The 27,158-nt window shown below is 29.5% G+C and overlaps 1 protein-coding gene across 2 annotated transcripts in view; it reads right to left on the bottom strand.

The window, feature by feature from the left end:
* The window catches only part of LOC111614894 (neurobeachin-like), a 278,182-nt gene that overhangs the window by 158,165 nt on the left and 92,859 nt on the right, over window positions 1-27,158 (bottom strand). For both annotated transcript variants that reach the window (XM_023356276.1, XM_023356268.1), the window contains 7 exons: window positions 23,444-23,586; window positions 19,493-19,590; window positions 10,840-10,932; window positions 10,075-10,183; window positions 9,488-9,569; window positions 8,167-8,290; window positions 2,027-2,219 (listed from right to left, as the gene is read on the bottom strand). In XM_023356276.1, the coding sequence (XP_023212044.1) occupies window positions 2,027-2,219; window positions 8,167-8,290; window positions 9,488-9,569; window positions 10,075-10,183; window positions 10,840-10,932; window positions 19,493-19,590; window positions 23,444-23,586 (842 nt within the window). The remainder of the gene's footprint in view (window positions 1-2,026; window positions 2,220-8,166; window positions 8,291-9,487; window positions 9,570-10,074; window positions 10,184-10,839; window positions 10,933-19,492; window positions 19,591-23,443; window positions 23,587-27,158) is intronic.

The raw sequence follows: 27,158 nt of genomic DNA, 5'->3' as shown, positions 1-27,158 counted from the left end.
TCCATATCTTCCTTCTTTGAAACCTTCATTACTTTTGTCTTCTTTTCATTTATTTTCATATGGAATTTCTCCAATCCAGTTTTGAACAGTCGATTCAGAATTTTCTGTAATCCCTCTTTACTTTCACTCAGCAGGACTATGTCGTCAGCGTATCTTATGTTGTTTATTAAGCATCCATTGATTTTCACTCCTTCGTTAAAATCCTCAAGTGCTTCTCGCATCATCCACTCACTGTAAATATTAAATAACAGTGGTGAAAGTCCGCATCCCTGTCTCACTCCTTTTTCCACCCTTATCCAGTTGGATTCTTTCTCATCAATTTTTATTATTGCTTTCTGATTTTTGTATAAAAAGAGAATAATTTTAATTATCCTTTTATCTATTCCAATTTTTTGAAGTATTTCAAATAAAATTGTGTGATTAACATTGTCAAAAGCCTTTTCATAGTCCACAAAGCACAGATAAAGATCTCTGTTTTTTCAATCATTTTTTCTCCAATAAGTCTAATTAATGTATCTGTTCTTATCTTGCCAGTGAGGGTGAGTTTTCATGAGCAGCTGCTAGAGATTCGTTTTGGGCTTGTTTTGTGAGTTTAAGTGTTCTATGAAGTGATATTTGTGATCCAGAAGGAATAAGGAAGAAGATAGTGAATGGATTAAGTGCCTTTTTCTGAATTTTTTCGAGTTTTATGACGAAATGCGAACTTAGCGTTAGGCCTAACAACAGGAAGGTGAAGTGANGTAACAGGTTAGAAAGAGGTAATTATATTACTATTCTCCGGTGTGGTGGTAAAGATGAGTAGTTCATCAAGTCTTGGAAAAAAGAAAAAGAACATGGTGGTTTTCCATTGCCTTCCATGAAACTGTCATCAGAATGATAACACGTTTAAATCATTTGAAACAATATCACAAAGAAAGCAACCAATTCATTGAAAGCATCATCATTTGGGATGAGTCTTAAGCATACAATTTCACACTATAATCAAAAAAGTGATTATGGTTTGGAAGCATCTGGAATCACCTGCACCAAACTGATGCAATCTACCAAGAAAGTCTGTTTTTTGGGACTAGAAGGGTATTTTGCTAGTGAATTTCCTTCCATATGAAACAACTATCAATGCTGTTACATACTTTGAGACCCTGAAGTGGTTACAATGAATATTACATGACAAGACCAGATCTGGGAACTGATGACAATCTCTTCCTGCATAACAATAAGCATCCATATGTCTACAGGTCAAAATGTTTAACTTTGTCACACACTGAGACAAGTACTTGAACTACTATGGTTCCTATGTGGAAAAGTAGCCACATTTTAATGATTTTATTACATATCAAAACACAAACATGAATATCAATCATTTATATCCTCTACAAATCAATTTTTAAATTTTGTCAATTTTTGTCATTTACTATTAAATGCTTTTCTGTTTGTTGTATTTTTATGCCTTTTATGTCATTTTTTCTTTCTTTCCTCATATGTTTCATAATTATCTTCTTATGCACTCATCACAATGTATTAGCTTATAAATACTACACACGAATTGAAGTTAAACTATGATATAATGGATAAATAAAGCCATAAATAAAATTAATCATAGAGAAAATATTAATTACTGAACAATATTACCAGAGAAGCAAAAACTTTTAACATGAAAGAGGAGAAAACACAGTACAGTCTTTAAATCAGAAATTTTTTACCACTATGACATTGAAAATAAATGCAGGAAAATCTCCTCCCAAAAAAAGATTACTATAAGTGATAGTGCTTGGTGTTACCAGAAATAATCTAAAAAGTTAAAAACAGTTAAAAAACAGAGTAAAGAAGATAATCTTGACATATTTGAGATATTTTCCTCATAATTGTAGTTTTTTCCTGTTTTTTTTACTTTTCATATTATTTGTCATAAAATTAGCATTAATAACAAATGTTTATTTTTTTTTGTATAGATAATAGACTTAATCAATAATTTTTCTAATTCCAAACCTTAAAGTATTTTTCTCTAAAAATAACTAAATTAAAATACCTTTGAATGAACAATTGCAAGAGTATCTACCCATACTCTCCAACCACCATATTCAAATTTTATTGCATGATGTAATAGCATTCTAAATAAAGAATAAACCATATCTGAAATCTTTTGTTCTTCAGCACAATGAGGATGTATATAAGCCATAGCTATTAACCATTCTTGCCAAACAGACATTTGTAGCACAGTTCTGGAAATAAATTAAGATATTATTAATGGATCAATATCTGATATAAAATTTTATATTAATGTAAATAACCTCTACATCATCTATGTTTGCATATAGGACCAAACTCAAAATTTACATAAAATGTCATTAAACACCCATTCATGCTGTTACTGATAAGATCTAGCAGAGACAATATCAAATTGCTATAGTTCCCTATATTTTAAATCATTATTTCTATTTTAGTTATACATATATAACTAAAATAGATAACTGCTAAAATTTTTCAGTAGATTTCTGTTATATTTAATATTTATCATGTGTTATGCAATGTGTATATAGTTCCAAAAACAATTATTTTTAGTGATATGTTTTTTCCAAATTGCATCCATTAGAGGTGTTAACCTCTAGTGGATGTATAAAATGCACCCTAAATTTTAAAGAAAATTTCAGTAAATAGACTATTTATGTAAATGTATTTATACACTGATGTCTGCATAAATGTCTTCTTCAACACAACAAAATTTCCTTTGTGAAGACTATCAGTTATTTGGCAGATGTTTACAGAATTTAAAGCAAAACTTATAAATTTTACACTTAAATTTCTTGATAACAAGAAATAATACTGTTAAAAACAGACAACTTGAGCAATAATACATATAATACAATGTATAATGAGCAATAATTGAAAAATCAAGCATTTTTGTAGAATCAATATATCAATTAATGTTAGCTTGTAAAATAATATCTGTATTTTTATTTTTTTTAATATACAGTTATATTTTTATTAGTCATATTAATTAATCTTATTTTTAGGATTACTGCAAAGCAATACACATCATAATGTTAACACTAAGTTTTATTGTTACTGGATAAAATGTACTTATATTTTATATAATTCTGAATAATTTTCCATGAATAAATTCACTAGAAGTCAATCAGAAAAAATTCTTTTAATTAACAGTCTATGATTTAATGGCAATGATATGATAACCTAATAAAAAGAAATATTCAATAACTGTTTACGGACATTTCAATTAGTTGTTTCATTTTCAAATTCAAATAAAAACTGCATTTTTATTACTTAACTAGCTTACCCTTTGCGCATTGCTGCGATCTCAGAATAACGAAATTCAAGCGAACTCGTTATAATAAAATTCAATTTACATTTTATCATTTTTATTGATACTTATTATTAATTTTCATCGGGAAAACATTTCAAAGTGTCGTTTCAATTCTATTTATTTATTAGAGTGATTGTGGATACACGATATTTTTTGTTTTTCTGTCTGGTGCATACACAAATAAATCAGGTTTTCTGACGCAAGAGCTGGCCACATACAGTTGTCCATGCGAGAAGAACGGATTCTCCAAATCTAGCCCACACACTTGTAGCGATTGTCAGAAGTGCGATATTCCCCATTTTTATATATATTTTTTAATCTTTTACAATTTTAACTATTTAATTGCTCCTTCCTCTCTTCCTTGGCATGTTGTGAAATTTCTGATAATTGGATAAACCATTTTATTGTAATTTGTCTTTTTAAATTATTTTGAGTTGATATTAAAATTTGGAAAACGGGGATTCCTAGATTGATAAAATAGGCGAATTTCCTCCTACAACTTCGGTTGTTGTTCAGGATACAGTTAAGGTTTAACAAAGTTCAAGCGAATATATAATTAGCAAAAAATAATTGAAATAAAGTGATTAAACAAAAATTATTACAAATATTGTAAATAACAGTTTACAAATCCGTATATAAAGATATTTTTTGGAGGGGGGAAATGATCTTCATAATTTGAAATTGATCGAACTCAAGATGAAATGCTCGTATACACTCGCACCATCTATCTTAGGATAAATGTACTATGCCAGAAACCTTTGCGGGAGTGTATTAAAAAACTTCCCAAAGTTTCATGGCAATCGGATAAACAGTGTGGTAATGCACAAAGGACATACAGACAGACAGACAGACATACATTCATTTTTATATATATAGATTATCTTGAATGTAGACTGTTTCAATTTCTTTGATTTTTGATATATAAGAAAAAATCACAAGTTAACCAAAGCTAAAGTAACCACAAATTGAGATTTCAATCCTAGAATTAAAGTTTTCTCAATCCCAGAATCCGGGAATTTGATTTTCTTATTTTCCATGAATGATGACACATTATAAAAGAGAATATTACTTAATAAATTTTAATGTATTATGCATTTTATTTCACATCAAAGCCAACTTAATCATCAGCACTATCTATTAACAAAAACTAAAATCAATAATTTCTTCAATCATTCACAGGATCCGGTGACTTCAAATAGCATATAATTAGTGGATTTATTTAGAATCAAATAATTAATCACTAAAGTAATTCATGCATATCAGGAAATTTCTGAAAATCTCCAAGTTGAAAGAAGAAATTATACAAACTATGTTCTAGGTAAAGAGTACAGTGTATTAGTAAGGAGTATATGTATACAAGATGCTATAATGAAGACAGCTATGTTTCAGAGCAGAGGGTCATTAAACTACTACCCACCACCTGTTTTTAATCCAACCCGTGTGTTAATATCGTATTTACATGGAAAAATTGCAAGTAAATCAAATAGAGATGGTGCAGCCAGTCTTATCTCAGATAACACTACTGTCTTAAGGGTTATAGTGTTATCAAATTGCATTTGTTTTCTATAGCTGTTCTGCTTTTTATTGTTTAATTTCATTAAATATTGTTAAATTGTCTGTATTTTTTAGTATTTTCCATTTGTTTATTTATTTTTGTAATTAACTAATAGTAATTATTAAATTTCAATAATATATTTTTTTTAAATCAGCAGTTTTTATTTATCTAATATTATCTAATGTTTATAACCCTTATGCAAACTAACTACAGAATGCACCGCTGTCAAAGCTGTTAGGTGCAGCGACATCCCCATTACACTCTGTAACGCAATGGCCAATAGACAATCTGAGAAATTTTTAAATAATGACCGCACGTGGAATTATTAATTTGAAAGTCCAGTATGATGAAATATTGTCTCAGAAGAAACAATTTCATTCTTCATATTAGTATAAATTTTAACCATTCTATAATAAGTTCATTAAAAATGTTTTATTTGTTTTTAAGTTTCAGCAATAATATGTATAAATATTATGTATGTAAAAATATCACTTCCTAATACAAATAACTTTTTTGTTTTTGCTTTATGAGTAGAAGTACCTTTTTAAAAAAATATACCTATTCGAGTTTGCAACCTGGCCCACAAAACTTGAATTTTTTTACGATCTGGCCCTTTCCTACAAAAGTTTGCTAACCCCTATTTTAAAGCATTAACCAAAGAAAATACAAATTACAGATTTCTTTACTTTATGTGTAAATATGAATGTTAATAAATCAGTGTCAGAACTATCACTAACATTTTAAGTAATGATAAATTTAGATTTATATGAATTTCATAACCAAATGATATTCAAATCAGTAAAAATTTTTAAGCATTAAGCATCTTAATGATATAACAATATTATAATCACTTTGCACATTCCATATTAAGCATAAAAATATGAAATTCCTGTTTTAAAACTCAATTAAGGTGCATTGCAAAAATATAAGATTGCTCTAATTTTTTGGAATAATAAATTTTTTAAGTAAAATTTTTTAAGTTAAAATTAAGTAAAAAATTGGTGACAGGTATAAATGTATTAGTAAAGGAAATACTTATTCTATTTACAACCTAAAAAAAAAATGAAAATATAAATTTTTTACTCAAAAAATCAAAAATAATGGTGTTGCAAAAATATAAGGCCAGTGGTTTTTAAAAGCCAATGAAGCTAACATTTTTTAAAGTAACTTTGTAAAATCTATTAGAGTTAACAAGATTTTGCAGCATATTTAAATTGGTTTTTTCCATGCAATTACAATTGCAGCTTTAAGTTCTTCAGTACTGTGACATTGTTTTCCTCCGGCATACATAGCCTTAGTTATTAAACTCCATATAATTTCTATGGGGTTCAAATCATGGGAATAGTGAGGTCAATCCATGACATCAATACCATTATATCCAGTAACCACTATCCATTATCCACTGATAAGTGAGATTTGCATTGTGGATTGGTGCATTATCTTGTTGCAATTGCCAGAATGGACCACCAATTTTTTCTAAAATGGCAGAAGATATACATCCAAGAGGTTTTGATACCCAACTGCCTTCGTTTAAAGCTAAATAGATTTTTCCAGACCATCAAAATCTTGCCCAGATCATAGTTGATTCCCTTCTTGCCAATGCTTAGCAAACCCCCCCTCTCCTAAGATTGTGCCAATAAAATTTGCAAACATTGTACCATCCAAATTAAAAATTTTATTATCAATTCAAATAACTTCCCACCATGTGGGAAGTTATTTGAATTGAACACTTTGAAGTCCATCACATTTTATCTTTAGCCCATATCAATTTTTTTATGGTGTTGTTGTTTTAGATATGGTACAGGCTGCTTTTCTATTTTTATACACTAAATGTTTTGTTGATTTATGAACATTAACATTAGGCCTTTGAGCTATTTTACATAATGATGTTCCTGTTGTTTACATTTCTCAGATAATTTCTGATTTCTGTTTCCTTGTCAACTTGGAAGGCCATCCTGTTTGTTTATTCTTTCCAAATTTTACACTAACTTTAATATAATTGGCTACAACACATGCTCTCTTTAGCTGCTTTTCAATAGCTTTAGCAGAACTTCCAGCCTGATGGATTGCCTTGATTTGATCACACTCAAACAAACATCTCTAACCATTGTTAAAATTAATCATCACAATAATTAATGCTGTTATGAATTCAATTATGTTTCTATTTGCAATTATAAAGTGCTGTCATCTGTNATTGTCTTGTATTAAATTTTATAATTAGAAATAAATAAATTTAATTTAGAATATTCTGAAGAAAAGATTGATCTAAAGTGAGACCCAAACTCAACTCCTGTTAACCTTTTCTTCCAAAATATTCTTTTGATTAGAAATTTCTCAATTAAAAAATAAATTTTATCACTTTGTTAACAGAGAGTAGTAATAACATTAATAACTTACTTATGTGTACTTCTGCTGAGAAAATATCCTAATAATTTCAATGCTTGTAATCTGATGACTTCATTTGTTGATCCTAGTAATTTAAATACTGTCCTAAACAAATAAAGAAATAATAATAAGTGCATCAAATTATTATTATTTTTTATTTTATCAGCAAACAATCATATATACTTAAATTAATCAATTTAATACATAATTTTAAATCTAGTTTTATGTGGTTTAACAACTCCTTTAGTCTGGAATATTTTGAATCTTTTACAGACCACCATCAGAATGGATTTTTTTATATCTGTAGTCAAACACTTTTTAATTATCATTTAGAAAATCATTCTTCTTTTGAAGCTTTAAAAGTTATAATCATCATCTTTATGAATTACATAAATATTTGTAGCATTTTAGGATCTAATACATTTCAGACTATAAAGAGTATAAGACTAAACTTACATTCAAAATGTGTTTATTTAAACAGTTTGATTTAGCATTTTAAATTTCAAAAACAGGCTAAATCATTTATTTATTCATACTTTAAAATAAATTCTGCCTTTTAATCACACTGTAAAAATTTTCAATGCTCAAACATCTAAAATTATTCATTTATTAGAGAAAATAATTTTTTGATGCAAAATTTTGATTATAGAGTAAAAAATTTTTATAACATTTTGAGCAATTTTTCATCATTTTAAGGTTAAAATGTTTTTTAAAAAAGCAAGTAAATCATTCAAATAATTTTAAAGTCAAAATTTGAATTAGTTTGAATAATTTTGATAATTGATTAATTGATTATTTTTCATTTGAATTAACCCATCCTTAATTTTAACAAAGTAATAAAACATACATAATTTATTATTTACATAAACATAGCTATACTTAATTTATTTTTTATAATATTTTTTACCTTCTATTATCTTTGTTGTTGTTACATAAGAGAGTCATATCTGATAAAAATAATTTCTTTACTTCCATTAACTCTTCAGATGGTTTAGACTGTCTAATAAGAGTGGCCACAATTTTTAAAATCACTGTAAAATAAATCAAATACCATAAAATAAATGCAATACCATTTTTTAAACGAAATTAAAACGAATAAAAAAATTATATATTTTATTTTAAAATATATTCTTAGAAGTTAATTACAACTCATCTATACATCATATTTAAGAGGAAAAAAATTATGTAACATTTTTTTCAAATATTCATTAAGTAAAAAATATAAAAATATTTTTCTTCATAAATAATATATACACAGTGCCTATTATTTATATAGAATAATATTTTTGTATTTTATGCCATAATAAAATAATACAGATGTATAACAATTCCATNTAAATTAATTTCTGAAGTATAATTTTTTATTGTTTTTATATTTTTCAATATATTTATTTTGTTTGTACAAAATAAAGAAATAATTATTAACGCTACAATAGCCACGATTATTATTTTAAAAAGTTTACGTTAGGCTTAACATTGATAAAAATTCAATGCAAAGTGGCACGCAACAGAGAAAAATTTCAGGATGGGATAGGTTAATATATTTTTTCGTACATAATCGGTTATCCGAAAAATAAGTTATCAGAACAACCCCAGTCCCCAATTGATTCGAATAAACGACGCTCTACTGTAATTTCGCAATTTGTGTAAAATCCAAGTCGAATGTATTTAAGCTAATAAATGTTCTCATTAATTTTATCTCGTCTTTTGATTCATTCACAATTACAAGAAATCACCACATAGAGTCTCTCAAGTCTCCGTAGATATAACAAACACAGAAATAAATAACACAAAATAAATTGTAGCTATGTATCGATTCCGCGCTACACGTCCGAACATATAAGCTGAACAATAGTGTGGGGAAAGTGAGTAATCAAAAGTTGCATGGCGCTCAAACAAAAGACGAATCGACGAGATTTGAAAATCACGTAACTCCAGGTTCACGTAAGTCAGGGTAGCGTAAGTCGAGGTATTACTGGATATTTATTATAAATATATATAAAATTTATATATATAATTTGTAAAAATTGATAAATATTTCATATTAAACAACTTAGTTTGTTTATTTTATTGATTTCAGAAATAAAATTAAAATTGAAAATCATTGAAACTTAATAAAACTGTGATACATTAATAACCTTTAAAATACATTGAAGACTCAATTAAAACTTTCACACAAATTAAATAAAACTTTCTAAAATTTTAGGTAAGAATTATAAAATACTTACTTGGATTTTCTAATCTATAATGTGACTCCGGTTCTGCATGTTTAGTGTACAAAATTTGACTTGAAACATGTTCTGTCAAAATCTATAATATTCAAACAATGTAAAGCCATTACAAAATCAACACAATTATTTAATTTATCAAAACAAAATATATTTGTTATTAAAAGAAGTGAAAAATAACTTAAAAATAAATAATTTTAAATAATTAAAGTTAGGTTAGAAAATTAAGTACAACATTTCAGATATACAATGAAATGAATGGAAAAAGTAATTGATAAAATAAGTTTTTTTTTTAATTGTATTTAAAATTACTATAATACAATTTTAAATCTAGAACATTTTTGTGTGTTTTATTTAATTTAAAAATAAGATGTATTTGTTTTTAAATTAAGCTTTTACCTATTAAATTAAAATTTTATTGAAATCTAATAAACATCAAATTTCAATAAATATTTAAATTTAAATATCAAGTAAATCTCTTATATTTAAAACTATATATAATAAAGAAAGTGTGTCATATTAAGTAAGTTTAAGCTGCCCTAATGACCAAAAATTAGATGAATAAATAATAAATATGCATTAAATACCTCATACAGTACATTGTAAGTAGAAAGGGTAAGATGATCTGAATGCAATAAAAGACGTTCAGTCAGTAGCATATATAAATTATGAGGATTCATCACATCATGTTTTCTTCTAGATAAAAAAGAAAATTAATAATTACTATTATTACAAAACTATTTATGACATGCATAATAATTGATTATTTATATTAAGTAAAAATTAAACAATTTTTTAATATTAACTATGATTACATTGAGACTCATTATGATGATAACTGAATTATAACATTAAGCAGAGTAAATAAATAAGAATATAATTAACAGAAATCCTAGTTACATTCTAATGTTAAAAAACATGTCAAAACAATTAAAAAATGTAAAATTTGAAGATGTATCAATCATAATTACTATTATTAATAAATAGTAATTCATACAATATGATAACATATACAATGAACCCAACAATTCATTTAAATACAAAATGAACAGCCAGATTCTTTATCAGGCTTAAGACTAATTAATCAGATACTTAAGACTAATTAATTATTATAGTAAGTAATTTGGTAGGAGATAGGAAGTTAAGCCATTGTCTTGTATTAAATTTTATAATTAGAAATAAATAAATTTAATTTAGAATATTCTGAAGAAAAGATTGATCTAAAGTGAGACCCAAACTCAACTCCTGTTAACCTTTTCTTCCAAAATATTCTTTTGATTAGAAATTTCTCAATTAAAAAATAAATTTTATCACTTTGTTAACAGAGAGTAGTAATAACATTAATAACTTACTTATGTGTACTTCTGCTGAGAAAATATCCTAATAATTTCAATGCTTGTAATCTGATGACTTCATTTGTTGATCCTAGTAATTTAAATACTGTCCTAAACAAATAAAGAAATAATAATAAGTGCATCAAATTATTATTATTTTTTATTTTATCAGCAAACAATCATATATACTTAAATTAATCAATTTAATACATAATTTTAAATCTAGTTTTATGTGGTTTAACAACTCCTTTAGTCTGGAATATTTTGAATCTTTTACAGACCACCATCAGAATGGATTTTTTTATATCTGTAGTCAAACACTTTTTAATTATCATTTAGAAAATCATTCTTCTTTTGAAGCTTTAAAAGTTATAATCATCATCTTTATGAATTACATAAATATTTGTAGCATTTTAGGATCTAATACATTTCAGACTATAAAGAGTATAAGACTAAACTTACATTCAAAATGTGTTTATTTAAACAGTTTGATTTAGCATTTTAAATTTCAAAAACAGGCTAAATCATTTATTTATTCATACTTTAAAATAAATTCTGCCTTTTAATCACACTGTAAAAATTTTCAATGCTCTGAAGGCACTAATAACTACATTTCAAAATATCTACACATACTGTATTCTTATGTGCATAAGGTTTAGATCGACGTCGAGTGACAACGTTATGAATTAATAAACGAATATAACGCAACTAATTAATGAATAATTTAATATTTGATGCTTACCAACTTTAACTTGTGGCGATAAGAACAAACAACAGAACAACAACATGGCGAATTGCGGCAACAACAGCGCCGCCACTAATTTAAACAAAATGAGACCTTACATTTGGCCCCGCTCAATGAGAAATTCAGGACAAGGTACAAATTTAGAATTGAAGTGTAACACGTAAGGTATAAAAGTTATTGTTCAAGTCTTTTGGGAGGGTGACGGTTGCGACGTCTGTCATGTCTACTTGATTCTTGGTCATTTTGGTCAAGTACCTTTGAGCGATCATCTACCTGATCCTGAACTTCCACTTCCGGTTCTTCTTCCTCGGAGCTTACGTCTTCTTCGAGGACTGGCGCATCTCGCTTGTAATATGGACGAAGATGTTGCACATGGACGACCTTCTGAAACTTTCTTTGTGCTGTGAGCGATGTGATCTCGTAGCATACGGCCCCGACTGGACGAACAATCTCGAATGGTCCCTTGAACATTGGCGAGAGTTTATGATCGTGTTGTTTCGGCCAGTCGTATAAGACGAGATCTCCAGGCTTAAACGAATGGGGTTGGCGATGTAGATCAAATCTCCTTTTGTTATCTAAGTGTGTTTCGTACACATTGTTGGCGGCTTCGGCCCTGGCTAAGGTTAAAAGGTCTAACTGATCTTCACGAGGAGTATCGTCAATAAAACTTGCAATAACAGCATAATTGCGGATATGTTTTCTAAACTGATTGGCAAAGCCAAGGAAGCTTCTAACTTCATGAATCGATTTCAGAGTTACGTAACGTTCAACTGCTGCTGTGCGTCCTGGATCAGGGCGTTCACCACGTTGGGAAAGAATTCTACCAAAAAGAGAGATTTCTGACGCTGCAAATTGAGATTTCTCTGGTGTCAACTTAAAGCCAGCACTGCGAGTTGCTTCGAGGATTTTATAAAGCACTTTTAGGTGGTAGCTGAAATCATTATGCGATGTTGAAATGTCGTCAATATATGTATTTACATTAAACTGCGCTAAATGGTCATAAGCTAATTTAATAGCTCTCGTCATCGTTGATGGTCCATTGGTAACTCCAAATGGCATGCGAAGAAATTCAAAATGTCCGTCGGGAGTAACAAAACCAGTTTTGTAAATATCACTTTCTTTTATGCGAATTGTGTTAAATGCAGACTTAACATCCATCTTTGAATTGTAGAGTTTACCTACTGTGCGTTTAATAACATCTTCCATTCGGTCGATCGGATGAGGGTCGATCTTGGTGATACTGTTAATCGTGCGTGAAAAATCTACAACAATTCTTCTTGGGGTACTTTCATGAAAGGGCTGTTCCACAATGAAGGCAGGCGCTGCGTAAGGCGATTGGGAAGGGCGACAAATTCCTTGTTTTATCCATTTTTGAATCTGAGTCTTCATAAACTGGCGATCGGGCTCCGTGAGGCGGTACGGTCGGCACCTAAGGGGTTTGTCGTGTTGTAAATCTACTGTGAATTCCACGTATGGACACAATCCAATGTTGTCATCTTCAGAATAGAAGACGTCGGCAAATGTTCCAATAACGGCATCGAGTTGAATTTGCTGTTCCTTTGATAATCCTGTGGATTTTGGAATTAATTGCGTTTGGGGACTAAAACAATTTGGCACTACTGTTGGTAAAGTAACATCATCTAATGGCGGTAATGAGATATCATTTGAAGAAATACAGCTGATACTGTTTTTAGACGCATGAATACATTCGTACAGATGAAGTGCAGATGGTGTAGAGATACATAATGAGCCGTTAGGATCGTAAGTGCATCTGGCTTGAACTTGTTGTTGCCAGTCGAATCCTAGGATTAACGAAAATGGAAGTTGTTTGCAAATTCCAATTTTTGGCATCAGATGATCAATGTTTCCAATCTTGATATTTAAGGATGTCCAACCTATGGGCTTTATTTCGTGATCAACAACTTGGAATTTACCATCAGTCCACGGATGAATGACACAATCAGGTGGAACGCACGATTGTTGAATAACTGTGATATCTGCGCATGGATCACAGAGTGCTTGAACTTCGGTTTGATTGTTAATGGTAGCAGGTATTAAGGCACGTTTTTTTATATCGGTCTTAATGCAGTTTATAGAGTTAGAGTCATTTGCTCTTTTAGGCTCTGGTCGTGTTGCTGAATTTCGTTTAGTATTGCGACGTAAATCTGTAAACTTTGGGCCTGTAATGCCATGTGGTGATGAATTATTGGGATTAGTTGTGTTTTCGATATGCTGAGAAGAATCGTTCGTTTGACGGTTCTGAATTTCTTCAAAACGACTCGGTGAATTTTTTGGGCGAGCAATTGGTGAACCTTTTTGAGGAGGCGGTAAACTGCACATGAACGATGCGTGACCTCTGGTTCCACATCTCCAACAGGTGATATCGCGAAGATCATCGGTTTCAGGGTTATACTTGCGAAGTTGTTCATTATACGGATTTGAAGATATTGGTGTAATTTTCGGTGATGGGCGTGATCCGTAAGGTTGGCGTGATTTATATTCGTGCTGCATGTTTCGAATTGCATCAAGTGCCATTGCTCTGTCAATTAACTCTTCGACAGTATTAGAGTTCTGTGTAGCTAAGGCAATCTGCCATTTTTCTTCAGTGATGTCACCAATGATCATTGAAATTCGATCTGGCTGTGGGATAGTAAAAGGAGCTTTTTCCAAGAGAGCGTCTTTGGCATATATGTAATCAACCAAGCTTTCGTTCCTTTTTAGTTTCCGATCAGCTTGATAAGCTAAAAATTCTTGCATAGTAATACGTCTTTTAAATCTTGATGTAAGGGCAACTTTCCATTCTATCCAATTATTGTAACGGTTACCTTGAGTTAATTGCCAATTTCTAGCAGATCCAGCGAGACGTGAGATAGTATTAGTCAATTTGAGTTCATCAGTCCAGTTTGCCAATGTTGAAATTCTTTCAACTTCTTTTAGCCACTCGAGCGCATTATCAATCATATCACCACGAAATATCGGAATGGAATTTGCCGTGTCATTAGTTGACGTGATTTGAATAGTACTTGGCGAATTTATTTGTCTCTCAATCAACTGTTTTTGGGATTCCATTAGCGTAGTCAGGACTGCAGCAATATTAGGATCCAGTTGCGAAGTAGGTGCAGGAATTTGTGGCGTATTGTTGCGATTATTTAGGGTTTCGACTTGTTTTTGTAATAGTTGGATTTGCTTTAATAATTCTGCGCTGTCAGGAATCATTTTAGCATCATCATCTTTGTCACTCGAACGCATCCTAAGAGTAGCGAGTTCGTCTAAATTTCCCTGCTGTTTTCTTTTTATATTATCATCCACGATGCGAGAAATTAAACAGTCTTTGCTTCCAACAAGAGAAAGATTCCGCAAACGTAAATCGGCTTTCAACTGGGCGACAGTAAAGTGTTTTATATCTTCTGACGTTAAAGAGTTCAACTCGTCGTTTATGGTTGTCATAATTCTGAAGCGAAGTTTTCAACTTTGACCGGAAATGCGAATTTATAACAAATGCTCGTGTCGATAGGCGACCGATCTTGGCGAGATCTATTTAGCGTTCTTGGCGAGAAACGACTGAAGAGTGTCAGGCCTACGTAATGGCGAGCAAATTCCAACGTTAAAATTAATTCTTTTTCAATTTAGAATTTACGATATTAGTAATAATCTACTTCTTCGAATTTATAACTTCTATGAATTGATATCTTTTGTTTAATACGTTTGAACAATCTAAACTCTTGATTTTTGCTCGTCGTTAATGGCGACCGTTGAAACGAAGTTCTAAAAGTTTAATATTAACAATTTTGTTAATGAAATGTTCTTTCCACTGTCGACTGCGCCATATAAGGTTTAGATCGGCGTCGAGTGACAACGTTATAAATTAATAAACGAATATAACGCAACTAATTAATGAATAATTTAATATTTGATGCTTACCAACTTTAACTTGTGGCGATAAGAACAAACAACAGAACAACAACATGGCGAATTGCGGCAACAACAGCACCGCCACTAATTTAAACAAAATGAGACCTTACATGTGTGTGCATGCATATCATTGTTATTCAATTTAGTACACAAGATACACTAAACATTAAAATATCATGTTTAGAAAATATATCATATCATAAAGAGTTTTTTGATGTTAAAATCAGGATCAGGCATTAATTTAAAATGAATATTTAATAGATAATTGATATATTCATTCAAAATTTTGTATTAGATGTTGTGTGCGCTAATCAGATATATTACTATATAGTATTCTTTAAAATATAATTTTTAACGAATGTAATTTTTCATTTTGAGTGTAAATGTCCCTGAAAATAGATTACGAAAACCCAAAAGCACTAGAATAAAGATATAAACTGTGTTTTGAGTGATTAGTTGATATGAAAATTGTTCTATATGTTAAATAATTGAAATACTATTATTATTACAAAATAACTTTCTTAGACACAGAAAATTGTGAAATAGAATTTTGTATAATAATAAAATAGAATGATCAATTATTTATTGAGAAATCGTCACAATGCCAGGCTGAAATTTTTAATCATATTTTTAATTTATTTAATTTAAAATATATACTCTCCACTTTAAATTAGTAGTGGCTTGCCCCTGTACATCATACTTTACCTTTACAATAAAGTCGTGCTGATCAGCAACATTCAGAGGAAAGTTTTGAATTGAAATAACATGACTTCTGGCTTGCTTTGGAAGTTCGTATATAGTTAATTGAGGCCTCCTGCCACTAAGCTTTCCATATCTGGTCTAGTTTTTCATCTATCTAACTATGTTCTCAAGATTAAAGAAACAGAGACAGACAGACAGCTGGACAACAGTGGAAGTTTATAGGTCTACAATTTTTTCAAATTGCAGCCAATAATAAAATTTTGTATTGGAATGCTAAACAATTTTGGAATCCAATGTTAAAATATAATTTTAAGATTACAAAATGTTTTTAAAATATGTTCAAAATCACTTAAAATATTCTTCATTTCAAATATTATTCTTTTTTTTTTCTATTTGTTATTCAAGAGTTTACTTTTGTAATAAAGATAACATCTGAACTATTTATTAAATATTTATTTCAATGACATCTTGATAGGGGGAAAAAATCAAACTGAAAACTATTACTGTTTGATTTGTATCTTTTCAATTGATTTCACAAAAATTTATTTTATCTATTTTTATAAGACTGTTTTAAATCTTAAAACTAAAATGTCTAAAACCAAAATTTATTCTTTTTCAACAACATTACTACCAATACCATATAGCCATACTCAGCTTATAAATAAATCATAAATGAGTGATGTAAAATATATTTTAAAACTAATTCATTAAAATTAAAATATATTTATGCTTAAATGTGAAAATATTATAAGATTTTAAACCTATATAAAAGTAAAAACGTATGATTAAGTTTAGAATTTATCTATGAAAAAATAAATTAAACTTTCGTTATAGCCATAATAAGTTTTTCCTATATTCTAGACATGTTTATAAACATCTTATTTTATCTCTTAATAATATTATCTTAGAATACAAACATTTAATTATACTAGTATTCTAATTGGTGAAAATTCACTTAATTCTATAATTAGAACTATTTTCTGAAATCAACCAGTTTTAATTTAAGAATAAAGAACTTTGATTTATTTATTCGAGGCCATATAGTGAATGAAAAGATTTTTGTAAAATTCTTTCATATTTTTTCACATCAATGACTTTTTCAAACATAAAAGTTGATAGAAATAAAAGAACCACACATTAAAAACAAAATTTACAATTAAGCAATTAATTCAAAACCAAAAAAAAAAAAATGTAATAAATGACAGTTCTTAATATAGCATGTTTGAAATATTCTCTTTGGGAATAATTATAAAATACATAACTTTATGGTACTTACAAAATTAAAAATCTTGGAAATAATTGGAAGATTCAATTTTAAAGTGAACAAAGCTCACATAAATTATTTTAGAGATAGCAAATTGTTTAGGATTTATTATTTTAATTTGTCTTAAAAAAGAAATCAAAATATACTGATGAGTATTATATATACTTAATGCAATGTATAATGTATTATCTTTCCACACATAAAACACAGGAAAATTACAAATAACTTAAATTCAACAATTAAATAAAATTTAATTTAATCTTAGTTTACTTTAGAACTAAATCCTCCATTGTAATAACTTAAGTCTTTTTTACAAAAACATAATTCATGGAGAAAAATATATTGTATAATTTAAAAATTTTCAAACTAAATGGAATAACTTGAATAGGTTTGAAAAGATTCAAAAATGTTTTCTTTATTTATTTACATGTAAATTTCAATAAAGCAAAATAAAAACTGATTTAAATTTAATGATCACAAAAGTTGTGTTATAGCAGTTTTGGTTCTAAATACAGTGGGTGATCGGTTAACGAACAGGTCGCATAACGAACAAATTGGATAACGAACACTTTCGCGAAAGATTTTTATGTTCGGACAATGAACACATGATCGGATAACGAACACCCCACAGAACAAACACAAGAAGAAGCAACGTAAATTAATGAATACTGATTGGTCTTCCCTTGTCCTCGGGCAACAATTCGAAACTTTTCGGAGTGTGGGAGACATCAACATCGACGCTCAAGCCGATATATACCGATCGGATATTATTCCTGCAAACTTTGAAACTCTTCCTTGTAATTTCAGCCTTTTATTTTTCTGACAAAATAATTATTTTATGTATTCGTGACACTGTCGGGTAGGCACTCGTTAAGTTTTGCGTCTGTTTTTCTTTTTGAAAGGTGAGAGTATAATAGCAAAGGTAGAGAGTGGGCAGAAGATGCCTAATGTTGCTGAGCAGTATGGCGTAAACAGGTCTACAGTAGGCTGAAGTTCAATCTTATTTAAGAAACATACTGTATAATCAAGAAGACTCAAGCAGCTAAAGGAGTAACAAAAATCACATCTGAGAAATAAAGAATATCGAACAGTTCATAATGGAACACGAAATGGATCTGACGACAGAAGAACGCCAAGAACTCTTGAATGAAGAACACCAAGAAACTCGGCGAGATATGTTTTCTTCTGAAAAAGAGGATTAATGCCGATATCTTATATTAAAGATCCTTTGAAGAAGTGGGAGGATGTCAGAACAACCGTCTTAGAATGGCATCCAAACCAGGTTAAGGCTTGGGGATTTCTGCAATTGCAATGCTATTAATTACTTACGAAAAATCCTGAAGAAGAGAGAAAAGCAATCGACATTAGACAGATTCTTTAACCCTTTCAAACAGAAAAAAAAACACGACTAATAAAAACGCAAGACTATATATATATGTATTTTTATTATCATCAATACATATAAATAAAGGTAGTAAGAAAGTATATATTTTTTTATTTTGGAGGGTCTCCAGAACCAATTAATCAAATTCCCATAGAAACCTATGGTAAATCGATAATCGGTTAACGAACAATTTGGATAGCGAACAAAGTCTTGGAACGGATTATGTTCGTTAACCAATCACCCACTGTAATTTACTAACAATGCACAGAAGAATTAACAAATATAATTTATGCCATTGTTTATTGGCATATAGTTTTTATTTATTTATTACTAGACAAGAAGACTATTTTGGTATAATTTTAACATCAATGAAATATCATTTTTATTAAAAGTTATTATCTCCACTAAGTTTTATTCTTACTCTTTATTATAAAATTATTTGAAAGTTTAAGTTATTTCACTACTTAAAGTATTACTATTATTATAAATTTTTTGGGGTCTTTAAATTGTAAAATTAAGAACAAAAATTGCAACATGAAATACAAAAAATAAAGATTTTATATTCCTTATCACAATAATTGCTTGGCCATATGTTACAATAAAAAAATACATTAATTTACAATCAAATAAAAAAAAATAAAGATACAAATCAATATAATTTTACCTTATTCCATATTTAACATCAAAAGCAGGAACCATTGATGCTGGATGTTCTGACATCAACGACATTAACATTTGCAGTACATCATGTAAATTTTCATCCTGAAGATTAAATTACAAAAATTATAATTTCATAATCAAAATCAGATTTAGCAAACAAATATTATGATTAAAATGTTAAAAAACTTATTTAAAAAAATGAATACATATGAGGGTGCTTCAAAAAGTTCATGGAAAAAGTCCGTAACTAAAAATTGTTTGGAAGGATTTTGATTTTAATGAACCTGAACATTCTTGTACTAACATGTTATAACATATTCAAACATGAACCCTTAAATGCAGGTAAGAACACAGCGCCGCCAGTTGAAAATCAGGCATCATTCAAGCAACATGAAATCCAACAAAATCGAAACCAGAACAAACAAAGTTCATGGTGAAACTTGGTTGGAAGAATAAGCAAATCATTGATGCTGTGGAACAAGTTTATGGTGATAATGCCCCAAAGAAGTCAACAACCTACAAATGGATAAGTCACTTCAGAAGTGGAAAAACCACGGTTGAAGATGAGCCACACAGTGGCAGGCCAACAACATCAGTTTGTGAGGAAAACATTGATGCCGTCCGTGACTTGATAAAAAAGGATAGACGAATAACCACTGTGTCGGTAGCAGATACACTCAACATCTCTGTGGGTTCTGCACACAAAATTCTTGTGGAGAGTTTGGGACTAAGCAAGTTTTCCATTAGATGGGTCCCAAGGCTGTTGCGCCCAGATCAGCAGCAAACGAGGGCAGATCTTTCAATGGAAATTTTGAGCAAGTGGGATGGGGACTCTGAAGCTTTTCTGCAAAGAACTGTGACAGGGGATGAAACATGGCCCTACCAGTACAATCCCAAGGACAAAATTCAATCAAAGCAGTGGCTTTGATTGAATTTTGGGTGTGCAGGGGTGGAAGTGGACCAATCAAAACAAAATCTGAACGTTCAAGAGGAAAGGTCATGGCCACTGTCTTCTGGGATGCAGAGGGGATTTTGCTAGTTGACTTCCTTGAGAACAAGAAGACAATTACATTTGCTTATTATGAAGGCATTTTGAGAAAACTGTCCAAAAGAATCTCGGAAAAACGCCCTGGAAAGCTGTATAAACGTGTCCTCTTCCACCATGACAATGCACCTGCTCACAGGGCTCGTCAAACAAGAGTTGTGCTACGTGAATTTTGATGGGAAATCACCCGACATCCCCCTTACAGTCCTGATTTAGGGCCCATCCGACTTCTCTTTGTTTCCAAAGTTGAAAAAATCATTGAAAGGCATCAATTTTCTGTCAGTTGAAGATGTGAAGAGAGCTGCTCTGACATGGTTCAGATCACAAGACCCTCAGTTCTAAAAGACTGGTATCAACGTTTGCAGAAGTGTATCGACCTTAACGGAGCATATGTTGAAAAATAAACATCATAACTGAAATAGTTTTTTCATACTATCCTTTTTCCACAAACTTTTTGAAGCCCCCTCGTACACTGATCAAAACAGTTAGGAGAATAAAAGACGTCACATTTAGAATTGTTTGTCTTAAATAATTTTTCATGTCAGATGTCATGTAAAATTCCATTGTTTTTCAGCATGATATTTTGCTACATCATCAAACACATCTTTCTGATTTTGAACTGACTTCTGGTTTGAAGGATTCAACCTTCCAAATTGGAGATGATCTTCCTCAATTGGGTGTTCGTCATGATCGTGCTTTCTTCTAGAATTGAGAGAATCATTCATGTGCATCTTCTTCAGTTGAGTGATAGTTCTTCTATAGCTTGACTGTCAACTGAGAGAGACCATCTCCAATCAAGAAAGTTGAATCCTTCAGACCAGAAGTTTGTTCAAAATGAGGAAGATATGTTTGATGATAAAGCAAAGTTTCATGCCAAGGAACATCAGAATGTCAATGGCAAGAAACATCATGACACCAAAGAATCTGTTATATAAGATACAGTAAGATATACAGTAATATGTGGAAAAAACATGTGTTTGAGCCAAATTGTTGTCAAATATTCATTTATTTCACTGGCTTGCACATTTTTACCAAAGTCATATACTCGCTTAATTGTTTTGATCTGTATATGTTAAGACTTTTTGTAATTTAAAATATACAATGGAATAATTTTTTACATGTTATTTGAATAGTACATTTATTTTATGTTATCATCATTTTTACTTTTAGTGTAAATTAGAAGAATGTTGTGTAAATAACCTCGATCATATAACAAAGATACATCTGATTAAAACTAACAATATTAAATTTAAAAAGTTTTTTAATCTTATTCAAATTATGACATAATAGAAATAACTGGAAATACATAATATAAATTAACATATTTAAGGCAGTTCTTATATCAATAATTAACAAATTCTTTAATTAACAAAAATTATAACTTTAATAAATCATAAGTTAGCATTTTATCAATAAATCAAATTAGCATTTTATGACATAATTAAAGAAAGGTAGCAACACTTAAAGGTATCGATGTGTTTAGTAAACAAGAGCCATTTTTTAATGACGCAATAATTAACTCAACTTAATTAAATGAGCACAAGATGATTGATCTAAGGAAGGACCAGAAGCTTTTTCTTGTGAAGGCATATTATGAGAATGATGAACAGATAGCCATAGCACTTAGGGCATTTCATACTATACTAAGTTTGATATATCCAGAAACCCTAATAACAAAATTTCATTCCTTAGGGCATTTCATTTCTAAATGATAATGTCAAATTTTAAGTTCCTGTATCTCATATACTAAACAAAGTAATTTGATATCAATAGGGTGATTCAAAAGTTCCTTGAACATGGTACCCTAGATGATTGTAGCCGTAACAACCCAAGCCCTGAAATTTTGGTTTTGACTCCTGAAAGGCTAAAGAAATTTCAAAATTTTTTTAAGTCAATCCAAGCAGTTCCATCAGGAAGGCATCACAAACACTGGGCATCAACAAAAAATCTCTCTCATTATCCTAAAATATTTTGTCAAGAAGCATTCTTACAAAATTACTATTCATCAGAAATTTAGCCAAGGTATGATGACAACTTGAGTTAGCTTTGCTAATAAAGTGACAGAAATGTTTGTGAACAGGACATTAGATACCAAAAAATAATATTTATGGACAAAGCACATTTTCATCTTGATGGATATGTTAATAAGCAAAACTTTCGATTTTGGGGAACACTGAATCCAGAAGTCACTGTGTCCAAGCCACTGCATCCAGTGAAGATCATAGAATGGGCAGCAATTACGTCAAGTGCCAAAAACTTAAATTTCATTGATACTCCAATCACAGGTCCCATATATAAAAGTTTCTTGGAGACCAATTTTTTCCTTGGGCAAGGAAAAATCATTTGTCCAGAAATATCACTTTATACAAGATGGTGCTACTCCCTACCACACCCAAGATATGTTCAAAAGTATTTTCAACATGTATCAGGATTGTGTTATTGGATTAAGTGACCCAAATTTGTGGATAGTAGGGTTGAACGGCTTCCTTAGAGCCCTGACTTAAACCCTTCTGACTTTTTTCTCTGGGGTTATATTAAAGATAATTGTTACAAGAAACAGCCAAAGAATGCAGAACAATTAAAGACTGCAATTAAAAAGGTTGTTAAGACTATCAAAAGTGACACAGTAGAAAGGGATTTTTAGGGGTTTCAAAAAACACTTGAATTTTGTGCTGAATCATATGAATGCACTTTAAAAATATCTGACATTAAAATGAATTTAATACTGTATAATGTAATTTTGGACTAATTAAAATCCATTTGTTCATTAAAACTTTATTGTGCTTTACTTTTTGACATACTATTTTTCACTCCGTGTAAAATAAAAATTAAATTATTAATTTTTTAAATTACAAAAACAAATAATATTTTCCTAATTGAAAAAAATAAAGAGTAATTATAAAATCTTACTTCATGTACAGTGGTAAGATAATTTAGAATACTCTGTAATTCATCTTCTTTTACACCATTTCCCTTTAAGATAAGTTGTTTTAAGAAGAGTAGAATATGTGCTCGAATGGAAACTATTTCATTTTGATTTGGACGTGGACCTTCTGTAAAATAAACCAAACAAAAAACATTTTGTTCACTTTGAAACAATTTTAGATTATAATATAAACTTTGTAAGTAAAAACATTGCAAGCGTTTCAAATGCATTTTATATAAAATGTAAATTTATAATATTTTTAAATGTAGAAAGTTTTAAAAAGTTATAGAGTCTCGAAAACTCGGCCTAATGTGGACCAAAGGGTGGCCGAGTGTGTGAAAATGCCGGGTTATCGGGAATGGGGTTAAAAAACATAAGTATGAGTGTTTCCTCAGAAAATACTGTACAGGTAGCACTTGGTTTACGCCAGTTCAATTTACGCCGATTCACAATAACGATGCTGCCCAATTTGCCATTTTGAGGTGTAATTCCCCGATTTTCCCTATGCTAGACTGATTTTCATTTCAGTGTTGACGTATTTACCAAGCCGCGACATTGTACACTCGTTAAAACAAAGATTTTTATTAAATATACTTATTTTTTCTGTTTAATATTATTGGGTATGTATACATTTGCATTAAATTAATATTAAAATACTAAACGTTTAGGTACCCACAAGTCAAGATATTAAACTTAATAGTCCAATAAATGGTATCCGAATCCATAGCACCAATGAATGTATCCCATATCAGTTCATTCAGGAAAACACTTTACGACGCAATAGCACTTCCGGCGATCACAAATTATCGTTAGTAAGACGAATCTACTTCTTGTTGGCCAGACAATATTTATCTCTCCTTAGCCACCTTGAATTTTCCCGCTCAAACTGACCTTATATATGCACTATGGCGACCGGTGGTCGACCAATCAGTGTCTTCGCTCATCTGTAGCTCTACATCGGGTTAACATATCCTTTCAACTAAGGAAAGTTTGACAGATGAAGTTTGTTAGACAATGTTGGGAGCGAAGTGCAAATGTAAAAAGGAGCATCATATGCGGCCATATTCCGAAATTCTTAATGAAAGAAATCAAAAATGTAAACAATTAAAGATGGATACTTTTTTCCAAAAAATGTAAAAAATTCGAAACTAAAATTTTTAAATAAAAACATTTTACTTTATTTTATGATAAAATATATTTTAAAAATTAAATCTATATGTATTTTGTATTATATTGTATTAATAAACAAAATTATTAGCTTATTTTTCACTTATGTAGAACCTAACCCTATACCTCACTGTAAATACAGGTTCATTTTATGCCAATTCGATTTGCGCCGGCTTTTGTAGGAACGGAACTGCGATGTAAACCGAAAGCTACCTGTACTGTATTTGTATGTATTGTTTACTTGAGAATACAACAGAGAATAAACTGCCCAAATACCCTTAAACAAAGGAAAAGTACATCCTTTATGAAGGCATAGAGCCTTTACTACATGAAAATGAAAATTAATGAATACACTGTGTACAGTAATTTACCTGATAAGACAGACCTCAGAAAAATACTTTATGAGGCATAAAGCTGTCTACGAGGGCTGTTCGGAAAGTTTGCGGCCTCACATAGAAAAACAAACAAAATAATTAAAATATATCAAAGACAAGTCTGTCCAATAAGGAGCACCATTTATTTTGCGTTTAAGACATACACAATAATGGCGACAGGCCATTATTGTGTATGTCTTAAACGCAAAATAAACGGTGCTCCTTATTGGACAGACTTGTCTTTGATATATTTTAATAATAATCCAGCCATCGGACGGAAAAATTCAACAAAAATAAATATAATTTTATATATAATGCATTTTCATTAAAAATATATATTTAAATTTCAAAATTAATCTGGACAATGATGAAATGATAATCACTATGAATAACCAGTTAAGAATAATTCTGCCATTAGTCTGGACTCAAAAACCTTAATACTGAAACTAAGCAACCAAAATTAATATTTAGCATATTATAAATTAAAATTAATCTAAATACATGTTTACTGAAATAGTGAGAGAAATAAATATACTAATCACACTACTACTTAAACACTTTTCCAGCACTAGTTTAATCAAAACAAATGTTTTCAACCTCATTCAGAGGTCTGCCTCATGTTAAAAACATATTAAAATACAAATTAAAGAAAAGAACTGAGTTCTGTGGCAGAACTATAACTGCTATTTTTAAATTTACAAATTTCGAAAAACAAATGATTTATGTATTTTAAAAGTTCTACAAAGAAATAATTTATGCATATGTAATAATATGTAAATTGTTTGTTTGTAGAACTTTTAAAATACATAAATCATTTGTTTTTCAAAATTTGTAAATTTAAAAATAGCAGTTATAGTTCTACCACTAGAATACAGTTCTTTTATTCAGTTTGTATTTTAATACATTTTTAACATGAGGCAGACCTCTGAACAAGGTTGAAAATGTTTCTTTTGATTAAACTGGTGCTGGAAAAGTCCTAGTAGTAGTGTGATTAGTGAAAAAGAAATATTTTAAAATAATAATATCTAATGTCCTAGAAATGTTTTAAATTATAAATTTATTAAACTGATTGTTTTAAATTCAATTTTTTAATAGATTTCAATTTTATTATGTTATGTAAATTTAATCATCCAATGACCAACTAAATAATATGGCTATAATCAAATAATTATTACAAATAAATTTGGTACTAAAAGTAAATGTTAGGCACCATCTCTTATCTAAATTAATAATTATAATTTTAATAATTTAATAAATAATTTAGAAAATAACTGTCCTGAGACAGGGCTTGAACCCATAGCCTCTGCTTGCCATGCGGTGCGCAATTGGTAGCACACCGCACAGCAAGCAATGTGTATTTATGTGACGATGATATATTGAGATGTGTATTTATGTAAATTTGTAGTAATTTTTAAGTGAAATAAAATAAAATCATGATCATTCTTTAAATTTAAACTTTTACAACTAAATGTTTTAATAAATTTTCTTGTTTCTTACATTTTTCAGAAAATATAGCTTTCTAGTAATTTCAAACTTAAAAATTAAAAAATACATTATGCATAAAAATATTCAAATACTTTAAATAAATGAAACTTAAATATTTGATCAAAATAAAAGTTAACACAACTTAATTTTTAAGTACCGTATTTCATTACAGCATCAATAATAGTCATTCATTAAATAAATAAAAATCTTATGCTAATTTTTATTTTTTGTTGCTCTTTTATTAATCATTTTGTTGTGTTAATAAATTTTATATTTTATATTTATAATTATCCAAAATCATATTAATAATAAATTCATTATTNGTTGGAACGAATTATTTGGTTTTACATGTAATCGTATGGGAAAAGATGATCCACCTTACGACATTTCCATGATACGATCTCAGTTTCGGAACGAATTAATTTCGTATCCTGAGGTACCACTGTATATATTAAGACTTAAAATTAATATTAAAGTAAATATTAAATAAATTATCAATTCATTGTAATAAATAATTTAATAAATAACTTGATACAAAAATTTCATGGATAGATTCAAATTAAAGCTGTTCTTGTGCTTTTATTTTTTTACTGCAGATTAGTAGTCAACAAACTTTTACACTATAATAATTAAATTTTGTATGTATATATACATACAAAATTTATTTTTATTT

This window comes from Centruroides sculpturatus, unplaced genomic scaffold, assembly GCF_000671375.1.
Source record: "Centruroides sculpturatus isolate CEXI.00-Female unplaced genomic scaffold, Cexi_2.0 scaffold81, whole genome shotgun sequence".
Taxonomy (NCBI): domain Eukaryota; kingdom Metazoa; phylum Arthropoda; class Arachnida; order Scorpiones; family Buthidae; genus Centruroides; species Centruroides sculpturatus.
This window is presented reverse-complemented; position numbering and strand designations above follow the sequence as displayed.